The following is a 14,391-nucleotide window of genomic DNA, read 5'->3' as shown; positions in this document are numbered from 1 at the left end:
GCTGCTTCTGGGGTAATTTCTGTAGTATCCTTTGTTTGTTGTGAAATATAAAATGCCTCTTAATGTATGTATAGTCTTGGGGACTGATCCAATTCTTCAACACTTTTTCAAAAGGTTATTGCTAAGGTCCTTTTTGTAAGTACAAAAGTTCAACAATCCTGCTCTCACATGGGAATCTTCCCTAATATTTAAAGAGAGTAAACCACGGCCATCAGCAAGCACTACAGAAACAAAGGAGAAAACAGAATTAAGAATACCTTTCAGCATAAAAACCCCGGGGAGTTTTTCTGTCATAGATGCTTTCAGATCTAAATCTAGGGTCCATTTCTGCATTTGTCTCAGGATCATAGTCCACTCTGTAGTATCTTCTACCAAAATCACCATCTTCATCAATTCTGTGATACTTCCTAGTAGGAATTACAGATTGGCTAGCAAATCCATGATGTCTTTGATTGGAAACATCCAAATCCTCATCAAATCTTTTATTTAATAGCCGACTTCTCAATTCAACCTCATCATCTAACCTGTGGTACCTGTCTTCCTCCAGCCATCTCTTATTTAGCAGCTCTTCACAACCTTCTGTGGAAGTAAAAGCATCCTTCTTGGGAGGTTCTGCACCTGTATTACAGGGCTGGACTTCTGTATGTAATTCTGGCTGGAGCATGGCAACAGCAATAGGTGTTTTATTCCTGTGCATCTCATTCTGTTTAATGGAAACAATATTGAGAGTTGAATATAAACAAATCACATTGAATAAAATCTTAGTTTTGTATTTCTTCAAATAAAACCAAAACAATAAGAAAGGCAAGAGATGAGCAAGGGAAATACTTCAAGAAGTGCTTAAAAGCTAGGGTCTTATTCATTTTTCTTGGGGAAAAAATCTGTAGTCTTCCTTTTATCTAACATCTTTCAGAAGAATGGCTATCAATACTGGACAGGTCTTTTATAAACTCCAATCTGACCTTCAGTTTTTGAGGTGCAAAGAACCAAAAAAACACTTCAAACTGTACTTCATCAAGAGACTAGGTATCTTAATTCTATCCAGATTCAGGCAAGTCTGTAATACTTCTTACCTACATGCACAGCCTTTTAACCTGAGCATTTCTTAATCTACTTTCTGCTCCTCAGGAAATGTCATTATGAGAAAGGATAGTTAAGCAGATAAAAAACAACCCCATGACACTCTGGACTGTGTTCAATACACAGTCCTTACAAAAACAATGGTTTTGCATAAACCCTGTACTAATCTTTGATCTAATCTTTCCGGTATAGAATAAAGACAACAGTAAATCCTCCTTTACAATATTTAATGAAAAATAAATTAAGGATGTAAATGACACCAAACTGGGAAGAAGGATCAATACACTAGAGGATATGGCTGCCACTCAGAAGGGTCTTGACAAACTGGAGAAACATGCTGACAAAAAGCTCATGAAAATCAACAAATGCCAAGGCAAACCTCTGCATCTGAGACAGAGCAGCGCCATGCACCAGGACAGGCTGGGCACTGAGCACCTAGAGAGCAGCTCTGCAGGAAAAGGCCTGGGTTAGTCGTGGGCAAGGAACTGAACATGAGGCAGCAGAGCACGCTTGCAGTGATGACTGCCAACCACACCCTGGGCAGCAGTATCTGTGCAGGTCAAGGCAAGTGATCCTTCTCTGCTCAGTATTTATCTAGTATTTAGGTTCTGGTGTAGTGTGCCCAGTCTCTGCCCCCTCTTCCCACAGATACTGATGACCTGGAGAAAGCGCAGAGGGTGGCTACTGAGATGGTTGAGGTATTTGAGCTATTAAAGGAGAAGCTGACAGAGTTGGGTTTATTCAGCCTGGAAAAAGATTCAGGAGGGTGTGGAGGAACTAGTAATTACAGTCCCTGTGTAAAAGGTGGTTACAGAGATACCAGTATTCATGGTTTTCAAAGAACCAACAGCCACAGTTGCAGCAAAGGAAAATTCCAATGGGATACAGAGCGACAGAAGTTCAGATGAAGCAGTTAAAGCAGTGGAATGGGTTGCCCAGAGGACTGTGGATTCTCCATCCTTTCAGAACTCCACCAAATAAAGCCTGACCAACCTAATCTAAACTACTCAGAGCAGGATTTATCCTATGACTATCTAAACTGTTGGATCAAATTTTGGACATGACATATATAATTTGACTCTCATTTCAAGTCAAATACCCCTCAGAGATGACATAACCCAAACAAATACTGACCACTTTTTTTTTTCTGTTTGTTCTTTTCTGATAGTAAAATCATTTCTACACCCGAATAATAAAAATGCAACTTAAAGGTCCAAGTGGATAACAAATAAAGCAAAAGGAAAAACCCTTGAGTCCCTAAATAGATTTCATTAGGTAAGTCAGCTTAGGAAACATAAGTGCCCAAACATGTAGAAAAATTTTAGAGATTTTTAGACTCAGTTGCACAAAAATAAGCTACACTTTTGCCAATGTTTCCTAGGGATCACTGCTGTGTAGCACTTCAAACCTTGAAGAAGGAAGTAAGAATGAAATATTGAATTCCAACATCTGAATGAAACCTGAATGCTGCCTTATAGATGCCTTCAAAAATTAAAATAGTAGTCAACTATATGAAACTCAAGTGTACTTGAAGGAAAAGATGTTTCTCATGAGAAAACAATCTTTCCAGAGATAGACAAGAAACATTCTTCTAGACAGGAATTACAAATACAGGGGAATTTGCACTTGCCAACTGTTGTAAGGAAGACAATAAACTTCCAGCTGTTTTGGGTACAAATGCAAGGTCTTTTATAGAATGACCTAGCTTACACACTACTGTACACTTCAGAATTTTCACATTAAAAAGAAGTGGAAGGACTTCTTAAACCTTTCTTCTACATCTTCTAAAAACTTTCACTAGATGAGAGTCCCAAACTATTACAGTCCATCAATAAACTGAGGCAAAAATATTTTAAAAAGGAAATGTACCTATTCTAGACAAAATTTTAAAGTTAAGAAGATTTTACAGATCAATATATTGCTTCGAGATCACTAAAACAAAGAGTATCACAACAATGCTAATCAGACCTATAAATCCCACTGGCTGTTGCATTAGTTTTGGTTGGGACGAATTTCTTCATAGTAGCTTGTATGTATCTATGCTTTAGATTTGTGCTGAAAACAGTGTTGAAAAGACAGGGATAATTTACTTCCCACTGAATAGCACTAACACAGCGTCAAAGGCTTTTCTGCTTCTTACACTGCAAGGAGGCTGGTATATGGGAAGCTGGGAAGGGACACAACCAGGATAGATGATCCCAACTGACCAGAGGGATATTCCACTCCATAGGGTGTCATGCTCAACATAAAGGAAGGAGGACATTCTGAGTATGGCATTTGTCTTGCCAAGTCACAGTTACATGTGACAGAGCTCAGCTCTCCTGAGGATGGCTGAACACCTTACTGCCCAGGGGAAGTGAATGAATTCCTTGGTTTGCTTTGCTTTGCTTGTGTGAGCAGCTTTTAATTTATCTATTAAACTGTCTTTAACTCAACCTACACTCATTCTCACTTTTACTCTTCTGATTTTCTCCCCCTTCCAACAGAGGTGTTTGTGTGTGTGTGTGTGTGTGTGTGTGTGCGCACATGTGTGTGTGTGTGCACTCCTAGTTGCTTACTGCCATACAAATCAAAGGCCTCAGCTCAGAACTGGACTAGACGATGTCTAGCTCACTTTCAGCAGTAAAGACTTCTTGATTTTTATTCACAAATGTACAGCTCCATATTCTGTATGGCTGCTACTCTTGCCCGGCTTTCTACATGACAGAGGAAAAAAGCATCTACAAACAAAAGCTAAAAAACACTACGTGGAGTTCAGTATTTTGTTCAAGTAGATAGCTTTGTTGGATATCACTTTATCATCAAAAACAACCCAGGGATTTGCTTCAGACACACAGAACAATGAAAGCATCCTTCTACCAGACAGACATGATGTAAGCAGGAACCAGAAACTGCACCATGTGAGTTGTAACCAGGACTTGCTTAGATGCATTAATAAAAGTGCAGCCTAATTGAACAACATTATTTGCATATTTTGTCTTACTTTGTACATCTGAGTCAATGATAAGACTATAAAATTGTATTACCTCTCTGTTTTTCTTCCCTAATTTCCTTAGCCTTTCATTCCATTCTTCTTTATCCCTGAGATATTGATTGTACTCCTTGTTTCTTTCAAGTCGTAATCTCTCCTAAAATAGGCATTGAAAAGGGCATCATAATTTTGTATTTTAGTAGCTTTTAACCTCATAGAACTGCAGTACCAAATGAATAAATGCAAACTGTGTGTTTGCCCCCCCCGCCCTTCACATTCTTTGAGATGTACAAGAAATGCTTTAATTACTTTGAGGTTTTAGTTCATTTTCTCTTAGCATAGCACTTTCTCTTAATCTGAATTCTGTAAGTAGAAGTCTCTTGGGCACAAAGTCTAATTCCCAGACACACTACTGTGAATCAAGGTTCATCTTTAAAACCAGGTAGGTTTCGTCCTGCTAAGCCTATTTCTAAATTTACCAAAGCCTCACTCCAACAATAAGGAATCACCTTATAATTTCCAATTGAATGTATTTACAGCTGAGTTTCAAACACACAATGTCTTTCTTTGTGTTAAGGTTAGTTGTGACTTGCCCTCCTCACAATTAAAACAGGACAACAAATACAAGTGTAGACAAGATGTATCAATTACAATTTGAACTGCCAAATTCAAACAAGCAGTTAAACAGAATGCAAAAAGTCAAAAGTGTGAAGAATGCAAGGAAAATCAAGAAAAACAGGATCTGTGCTTGTTGTCCTAAGTGCTTTTGCAACGTGATAACATTTATAATCAACTTTCTCAGGTATAAAAATGTACACGAATTGTACCTCAACAGCCTGATAATATAATATGAAATACAAAAGTCTACATGTAAAGCAAATTCTAATTTGTATTATTTCTTGATTTCCCTGTTTAGAGCATGGGGTGTCTCTTATACTACCTCATTCCAACTATCATATAAAGAAAAATAAGAGAATTATGCTACAGTATTATTAATGAGGCTCTTTTCCACTGCAGCATTTTCCAATAATAAAGAGAAATATTTATAAGATCTGAGCATCACACATAAATTAACTTTCTCATGAACAAATTTCAAACAAAAATAATCTATATCTCAATCACCACATAAATACCAGGTTACTAGAAGTTTTGCAGATTAGACTAATCTTCTCCAAAACTGTTTAATTCTTGGGGTTTTTTTCCAAGAAAAAAAAAAGTTTTCTATAGTTTTTCTAACAGCGACAATATAAAGCATGCAGACAGCCATGAAAGCTGCAGTCTTTAACAGATGGCAAAACACTCAGCATAAAATTCAATATGCTATGTGACTGCACATTTGACCTAATAAAGCAAACCAATATGCAAATATTAACCTCTCAATATTCTGCCCAGAGGCCAACTGATTAACAGGGCACAGTGTGACATCTCCTGGCAGCTTTTAGGTTCTGCAAGAGCAGCAAATAGATGGCTAAAAAGGATTTAACACACCTGCACAGAGATGATATGATACAAGCCCATCAATGGTAAGACATATTTCCAGTACAAATACATATTTAATTTCCACAGAATTAATCAAATGTACTTTCTTTTTCACTGTTTCAGCACACATATTTGCAAGGGTTAATACAAAGTTCATGAGAACCTGAAGCTAATATAAACTCAGTACCCGTGCATGCTGCCCCCGAGGTGTCCTTTCCCCTTTCCTGGGTGTTTCATTCTTGCTGCCTCCTTTTTACATTTGTATAACTTGGAGTTTAGGGCTTTTTCATAAAAGTAATTTTTACTTTGAGCTCTGACCTGGCTCCTCCTACAGCCAAACCAAGAGCACCAGAGGGGCAGAAAGTTTAAGCACAAGGGCAAGGCCAACCCATGCCACAGCAGAAGTCTTGCACCAGATTGCAGCGACAGCATAACCCCAAACACTGACCAACAGTGCAACTTTAAGACATCAAAGGTTAAAATAAATTCAAAAACCAATAAAACCTCCAAGACTGCAAATGTCTGCTCCTCCTCCAGCAACACAGGTTACCTTATTGCCTTGAATCTCTGCTGTGCTATGACCAATCTTAACAACCCAACAGTAGTATTTGTCAGAAGAAAATATCAATAAATTGTTGATAAATTACAATGTTTCTGCTGATTCAACCTCATGGATCAATTTACAAGCAAACACAAGAAAGAAACTGGGACTATAAGGAAAACAGTGTGAGGGCAGGAAATCAGACCATTAGTGATTGCTGAACAAAACCCAAGAGCAACCACAAGAGGTTTTGAACAGATCAAGTGCTCTAAAAGTGTGGATCAGAGGTAGCAAACCTCAAACTAGTATTGGTATAGAATTGTATCTACATAATAAAAACCAAATATTTAAAACTTACGAATACAGGTAACCTAAGATTAAATTTTTTTTCAAAAATTAAAAGAACAGACTTTTCTGAGAATTATTACTAACTACCACCTCCAAAAACATCCACTTGTGTAAGGAAAAAAAGAAAAAAGCCAACCAAATAAAAAAGTTTAAGTGGAAATATTTTTTCTGGAATAGTTTCAATACCCAGGTACATTTTCAATTTATACTCCATTTAATTAATTTCCTTCATATATTTACCTTGGCAGATCTTCGCTCATCAATAGGAAGAGATAATCCCTGAGTATGTGGATCTACTTCATCAGTAGACAGATAATTTTTCTACGTTAAACAAAAAATATAAAAACATTCAATACATTTTAAAATACCAAATCTTACTCATTAAAGAGTTGTTAGATATTATATTTTCTAAAGTAATTTGAGCAATTTGATGAAATAAAGGCTGAAGACAGCGTTCACATTCTGAAAATGTTCTTGAAACACATAAATGAAGTGAAGTCATGGAATGCAGGAAGTAAATGTCTTTGTCAAGTTTTAAGCTTGAGTTTGAAAGTGTTTGTCACTTCTCCCATGTTAAACTATTTCCAGTATTATGTAAGTTAGTCTCTATATTAAAAAAATCCTATTTTTACTCAAAGAAACCCCACTCAGTTCTTCTGTAGCACAAGCATAACCGTCTGTACAAAAATAAAAGGAATCTTCCAAGACACTTCCTTACTCAAGATAAAAAATTGCTTTTTCTAACAGCAGAAAACATATGTCTACCTTTTATTTTGACAGATGGAATTCATGCTAACAGTAGCACACCTCTATCTCAACAGTGTTTTCCAGACCAGCAGTACCCAAATTTTCCAGGATAATGACCCACCACCAAATCTTGTCATTCCTTATGGACCATCAGCCACTTTCAGAGCAAAACTTCCCATCAAAACCAGTATGTTGTTGCTCCACAGAGATCCCTGGGCCACAGCTTGGGACCTGGGCTGTGCAGCAAGTCAAAGCACCAGCTCTTCAAACCAAACACCAGCGCTGATGCAGGTTCTTAGAGTCCAGGTCTAGAGGATTTGTCATACCTCGCTCCTTCATTATAAGCATACCCAGGCCATTCCCAGTCAATCATATGTTTCATAAATCTGATTAATTAAAAGATCATCTATTTGTGCGTCAGGAGCTGAAGAGGGGAAAGGTGAGATGCAGTATTTCACCAACACTGTTTCCTTTATCTATGTTGCAATGTGGCCTACATGGTTGGAGGAATGTCAAGAAGTAAGAGCTCTACCTGCTCCGGTACAAACCCACATCATTATAAATGATATTTCAAACTAGATATTAAAAGATTTAGGGAATTTAATAATCATGCAAAGATATTCAAGCACCAAGACAACTAGATTTATATGGAAAACCAAGTTATTTCTACTAGAAAAAGTAAATAAATTGTAATCTTCATTATTAAGTAATTCTTTGCATGCATTTTGAAGACATCTCTAGAGATTACCTCTGATCTCATAAACACCTTTCCCAAATCAGAACCTGATATGGAAGCTGCATTTTTCTACATGAGCAAGACTAAGCAAGTTATTAACCAAAAAAAAATTATCACTGTGAGAACTGCTAAAAGTTTCACCAGTTTTCTTTAGGTGGGAAAAAGAAATTAGAGATTGCTCTCTTAGTTCTTCCTCAGTCCTTACCAGCTTAATATAGCTAACATGTACTAGACCAAGCATAAAAACAAAAAGAGTTTATAAACCTTGAAGTCCAGTTGAGAATAAGACACTAGAAGTTAATGTAAAAATTATATTATTTGGGTGCTTAGGTGAAAATTATGAAACATTAATTTTTAACATGATAGTCTAACTTCGAAAATAATCTGGAGTTTTAAATTAAGCAAGAAACAAAAATTATACAAGGATGATTTTGGTTAGAGGTTAAGAAGACAGTTGCTATTGCTATTTAAGAATTCTAGTGCATACTAATATAGAAAATTTGTATCATATGCATGTTATTCAAAACCCCAGAAAAAAACAGCAGACTGTGTTTCTACCACATTACCTCCTGGTCCTCTACTGATGTTGCTCAATCTGAACAATTTGGATGGACAGCATTAAATTTCAAAATTAGAGATACACAAAAGTATAAAAACATTTTAAAAATTAAAATTAATTAAACAAAGCTTGTAAAAATTATACCAGATGTGTTATTTTTTTGTCACAACGCTTGTTTGCATTCTGGCCAGTAGGTGCTAAATAACTGGCTCTACTGCTTCCCTAAGCACCACTGATGAGTGGAGACAGGGAAGGAAAAAACCCTGATTCTGGTTGCAATGATATATTTAATATTTATAGAAGTGACTATTTTATTCTGGCTTTATAAAAGATGTATACCAAGAAAAAATAATCTGAACTCTTACTGCCTACATAACCGATAATCCTTGAAGCAAATGTCTACTAAAATAAAAACTATTGTAGAGCCAGCATGAGACAGCAACAATGGCAACTGCATAGGGAAAAGGAAATCAACAAGTGTTTTAAAAACTTACGAATGGAAAACAATATATGTAAGTAATCATTTTGCACAAAGCAAGCAATGCTGTTAGTCACAGCTAATCGCCACAGCATGCATAAATGCACAAAGCACAAATAAACGTAATGATTTTTTAAATTCCAAGAGCAGAAAGTTTTCAAACAAAGCAAAAAGCAACTAATTTTAAAGAAAAGAAAATAATATTAAAGGCACCCTACCTTTCTTTTTGCCTGTGAAATTCCCTAAAAATCAGGGAAAAGATACTATTCAAAAGGAGTCTTTGAGTCAAAAATATTTGACTTAATAAAAGATACTTCCCTTCTTAAAGAAAATCCATTAATTAATTTTAAGAACTAAAGACACTGGTAAATATTTAATATTTATAAAACAGAATATTACTTATAAAACAGAAATTATATGGTTCCTTATTTTTTCTGATTCATGCGGAGCAGCTACAGAATATTCCCAAGGTGATGACATTTCATACATATCATTTCAATTTTAGATTTATTGTGACATTTAGTAAATCATGTTAAGCAGAACATCAAAGGCTTTCCTTTCTAAAATTGAAAAAAGCTGTCAAATGGAGTCACACTAAGTACTTCTTACCCCAATTAAAGACCATGGAATACATAAATACTTCAGGAAGTAACAGCTTTTAAATTCTTAGGAAAAAAAAAAGCCAAGGAAGAAGCAAAAACAAATAAATAAAATAGAAAGAAGTGTACTAAATAATGCGTAGTCACATGGCAACGAGATCTGTAGAAGCCTAAAATACATAAACAAAACATTTTGAAATCACTTTCACTCAAGTCTTCAAAATCAGCCATTGCTCATAACGAATGCCTTCTTACAAATTTTTCTACAGATATTAATTTTCATTCAATTAAATGAGAGAATCATTTTAAGAGACTCACTAAAGTCAAGCAACCAGACAAGACACTTTACCTGAGAAAGGTATCGCCGGTAGTCTTGTCGAAGTTCCTCTTTGAGTTTATGCTTTTTGCGTTCATATTCTTCTCCAAGAGGCAAACTCAAGCCATAGTCACCTGAACGTTAAATGCCATTAAATATCATTGTTTATTATTCTGCATCAATACAAAGCAAAAGCTACATCTGGATTTTTATTAGACACAAGCAATAAAAAAAAAAGAATTAACCATACGACCAGCAATTAAATGACAGCTGAAAAAAAAATCTTCTCTGTATGAGTAGTTGGGTGAAAAGCATAGAAAAATAGACCTGTATTTGGATAGTTTTCCTCTCATCCTTTCAGTTTTTCTTCCCAATACAAAAAAAAATGCAACACAAGCTGAATTTATTTGAATATTGTATATATTTCCTTTGTCAATGTATGTTTCCAAAGAAATCTCCTTTGACGTGTGAGCTTCTAAATTATTCTGATGTTTTAAGCTGTGTTTACCACACAATAGAACACTTACTTCCCAAATGAAAGCAACAAGCTGTTTGTTTAGCACGTGAAAAATTTGTTAGCTCCTACACAACTAGAGGGAACCTGACCATATGATAGAAAGTAATAATAATTTTTCTTTCCACCTCAGTGTTTCTAATTGTCCCAAAACACATGAGTACTTTTCTGAGATTACTCATAACAGCTCAGGTCTCATAACAGCTGCACTCTTAAAATATAATAAAATATAATGCTATGCAAGCTGTTTGTTGTTCCCAAAATACATTTCAAAGTACTTTGTATTAAACATCCTCTATCCCAACAGCCCCTCTCTGCAGTCACTTTCACCACTCTCCACAGAGTAGTGAATTCCACAAAATCACACAACTAATGATAAAGATTACAACTGGGAGTGAGTGTGTGTACTATTATTATTTCATATTGTCTCTCTAAAAGCATTTCTACAACTCATGATCTATGCAAAATGAGTAGCAAGGAGTAAAAGGGAAGAGAGGAAATTCAAGATTTATTCTTAGATCAGTCATAATTTATTGCAGGGTAGTTTGTTTGGCCAAATCAGATACATTCTGATTTGTTCTACCCTCATGAGCCAGGAAACAGTGTGCCAGGGAAGAAGTGGCAAACAGGAGTCAGCCTGATACTCAGAACCAAAGGACCCAATACCTGATTAAGTATCTCCTATGCTATTCTGAAACAGGCTGCAGAGTCCAACCATTAACCAAAATCTGCACAGGAGCTTCTTCTCCAACCTGCAAGTTCCTTTTCTCCTAATTTTGTACATAAGATAAGTGTGAGTTCCATTAAAAAAAATAATGTACCACTTCGAACTTCAGAAAAGGGGTTATAAAGCAGACTAGAATACAGAAGAAAAAATAGCTTGTTTCAGCTTTGCTCTTGCCTTTTATTTTATGCCTAATTACCATTGAATTAATTCTAGACAACAAAGAAAAAGATAAAAAGCAACTAACAAGTTGGAGGAAAGATTCATTCAGTAATTTCACAGATGCCACTGACATTCAGTACCAAAACATAAAGGAGAAAAGGAGTGAGAATCCAGTGGTTTATATTCAAATATGTGAAGTGTTCAAACAAAAGGTGGTTTAAAATTAATTTTGTTAGAAAGAACTCTTTCCACTAGAAAAGCACTGAGATAGAAATTATGAGTAGTGATCTGAAGGATATTTGAAAACAACCCATTTCAAAAACTTACTCTGAGAGAGCCTAGCAGAGCAAAATCACTCTAGTTAACCTAACTTCATGCAAACATTTTCCAAATTCTTTTTTTTTTCTGACAGAATAAGAGATATACCTTCTTTTTAACTGTTTTTTTTTAATTTTGTTTATTCTGTATTTGTTGTGTCTATTTGCTATTTCACATTCTATTAACCACAAATAATCACACTGACAATGATTATTTTTAAAGGTTACGATTTTAAATGCATTTTTACAAAAACATTTCCACATATGTAATGTTGAGAAATAACTGCAACTTTATTCAGTCTGAGCCTCAACATTACTGCTAGAACTATAAAATATACCTTGTAGCTACCAAGGAACAAGTCCCATCTGATTTAGTCCACAGGAAATTACAGTGTTTTAAAGCAGAGCAAGCCAGTAATATCAGCAACCATCCATTTCAGCACCCAAATGATTATTAAAATATGTGCTGCGTTTGGCTGGGATAGGTCATTTTCTTCATAGTAGCTGGTATGGGGCTGTGTTTGGGATTTGTGCTGGAAGCAGTGGTGATAACACAGAGATATTTCAGTTACTGCTCACTCACACTCCCTGCTTCTCAAGACATCCACCAGCAAGGGGGCTGGGGATCCACAAAGAGTTGGGAGGGGACATGGCTGGGACAGCTGACCCCAGAGCATAGGGATATTCCATTCCATATGGCATCATACTCAGCAGCAGGCCTAGGAGGGAGGCTGGTGGGATCTGCTGCTCAATGACCTGGGCATCAGTTGGTGGTGACCAATTGTTTCACATTTGCATCACTTTTCCTTCTTGAGTTCTACTTCTTTCTCTTTGTTATTTTCCTTTTCATTACTTTCTTTTTTCAATTATTAAACTGTTTTTATTTCAGCCCATGAGTTTTTTCACTTTCACTCTTCCAGTTCTCTGCCCCCCACTCTGCTGGTGCAGAGTGAGTGAGTGGCTGTGCTCAGTTGCCAGCTGGAGTTAAACCACAACATGACAACCCCGACTTTTTCTTTCCATTTAAGATCACCTGAATGCCTCCCATCTGTAATACTTCATTGTGTTAGTATATTCAGGTGTCAACAGTTAGGTCAAATTTAGAGTAACAAACACAACATGACATGCAATTATAGTTCTCCAACAAGAAATAAAACTATATTAATATTAATAAAGCTTAACTGTCTGCCACAGCCAGTGGGATGCTACCTATTGTGTTCTGTTTTCTGTATCATGTTTCCTCAGTCAAGAAAAGAATTACCAACACCAGGAATAACCTGCTGAACCAAATTAAAATGCCAAAAATATGTGATTGATACTTATTCAAATGCTGCCCTCTAACCAAGTTTATCCATCATCACTTCTGGAGGCAAGCAATATTCAATTATCTTTTCAAGTACTTTTAAGTGAAGTTTTCCTCTAAAGGTCTTTGAGGAGCTTGACTTGCTGACGGCTGGAAGTTCTATTTATACAACATCCCTATAAAAACCAGGTTTTTCCTTATGCAGCTAAGACCAGTTCAGACCCACAGACTCACAAGCTCAAGCTCCATCCCACTGGAAGCTGCAGAATTACACCAGAATTACAGTAGGCACAGTATGAAAATTAATGAGGTACGAACCTGAAATGTCTACACATGAAAGAAAAGAGTTAATTATCCACAAGAAACAGAACACAGAAAAGCTCTAAAGCTCTCAGGAGAAACCTGAGCTACACAAGTGTAGCTAGAAAAAACAGCAGTGCCTACAGAAGGGAGATGGTAAGACAAGTAAGAAAAATAAAGAAAAGAACACTATCACACATTTCCAATCAAATGTCACAAAGAACACAGAGAAAATAAGAAAAACTACAATATATAAAGAAAAGAGATATTAAGCTGGTAGCCTCATCAAAATAAATCTAACTATTTCACCTGGTTAAGATTTCAATCAAAATTAAGTTTGTTCTTTCCTTGCACAAGGAATAACTACATTGTAACAAAACTACAAAAGCAATAGGAACAGTTTAAACTGCCTGAAAGACACTATTTAAAAGAAAAATTAGTTTAACTGTGTGCATCTTTGCCAAGTTGGACTAGGACTCCTAAGAGGCTGAAAGAAAGAGGCCCTGCTTCCGTGAAATGCCCTCTTTTGCAGTGAAGTCCAGATGAAAAATGGACTTCCGAAGATTTTGCTCCACCCAAATACAACAGGAAAGGACACATCACCTATCAAGGACTGGCAAGCAAGCTTTTTGAGGGTTTTTTTTTTTTTTTTTTTTTTTTTGTTAACTTGGGGTATTTTAAAATTCTTCTTGCACTACCTTGCAAGAATAAAGAGACGGCTTTTGGCATATTTTCCTGCCAAAAAAAAAAAAAAAGCCTAACTACAAAAAAAATTCATGCAATGTCTAGACTTTTGGAAGACTTATTATGCACTTGAATTACAATTATCATCCTAATGATTAATGATGGAAAGCAGTAATATCCTTCCTTAAATTGTTAAAGGTAATTAAATGCTACTTAAATTTAAAACACATAATAAAAAATATACTGTACCTAAAGGGTAGTTCTGTTGACTATTTGGAGGTATATTTTCTTTAGCCATGGAGATTAACATCTTGCTAGTTTCAGAAAGCTTCTCTGATTCCTTATTCTGAAAGCAAAACAAAATGCCTTACTGCATCACAAAGTAGAGGAAATATCACATAAAAGAACAACATTAGTAATGTAATTATTAGCACTGGAGAACAGAGAGATTGAAAGTAATGCTGGATTAACACATTAAAATTACTAATAGGAAAGCTATGATAGGAACAGATTTTTTTTTGTTATTTGACTTT

At 35.8% G+C, this 14,391-nt stretch overlaps 1 protein-coding gene across 19 annotated transcripts in view; it reads right to left on the bottom strand.

Moving 5' to 3' along the window:
• The window catches only part of CSPP1 (centrosome and spindle pole associated protein 1), a 62,302-nt gene that overhangs the window by 42,563 nt on the left and 5,348 nt on the right, over positions 1-14,391 (bottom strand). For 10 of the 19 annotated variants that reach the window (XM_038129097.1, XM_038129098.1, XM_038129096.1 and 7 more), the window contains 6 exons: positions 14,108-14,204; positions 9,888-9,988; positions 9,158-9,181; positions 6,660-6,740; positions 4,107-4,208; positions 258-703 (listed from right to left, as the gene is read on the bottom strand). In XM_038129097.1, the coding sequence (XP_037985025.1) occupies positions 258-703; positions 4,107-4,208; positions 6,660-6,740; positions 9,158-9,181; positions 9,888-9,988; positions 14,108-14,204 (851 nt within the window). The remainder of the gene's footprint in view (positions 1-257; positions 704-4,106; positions 4,209-6,659; positions 6,741-9,157; positions 9,182-9,887; positions 9,989-14,107; positions 14,205-14,391) is intronic. The other 9 variants (XM_038129104.1, XM_038129108.1, XM_038129100.1 and 6 more) reach the window with 7 other exon arrangements.

Source organism: Motacilla alba, chromosome 2 (assembly GCF_015832195.1).
Source record: "Motacilla alba alba isolate MOTALB_02 chromosome 2, Motacilla_alba_V1.0_pri, whole genome shotgun sequence".
Lineage (NCBI taxonomy): Eukaryota > Metazoa > Chordata > Aves > Passeriformes > Motacillidae > Motacilla > Motacilla alba.
Note: the sequence above shows the minus strand (reverse complement) of the source record. Positions and strands in the feature narration are given on the sequence as shown.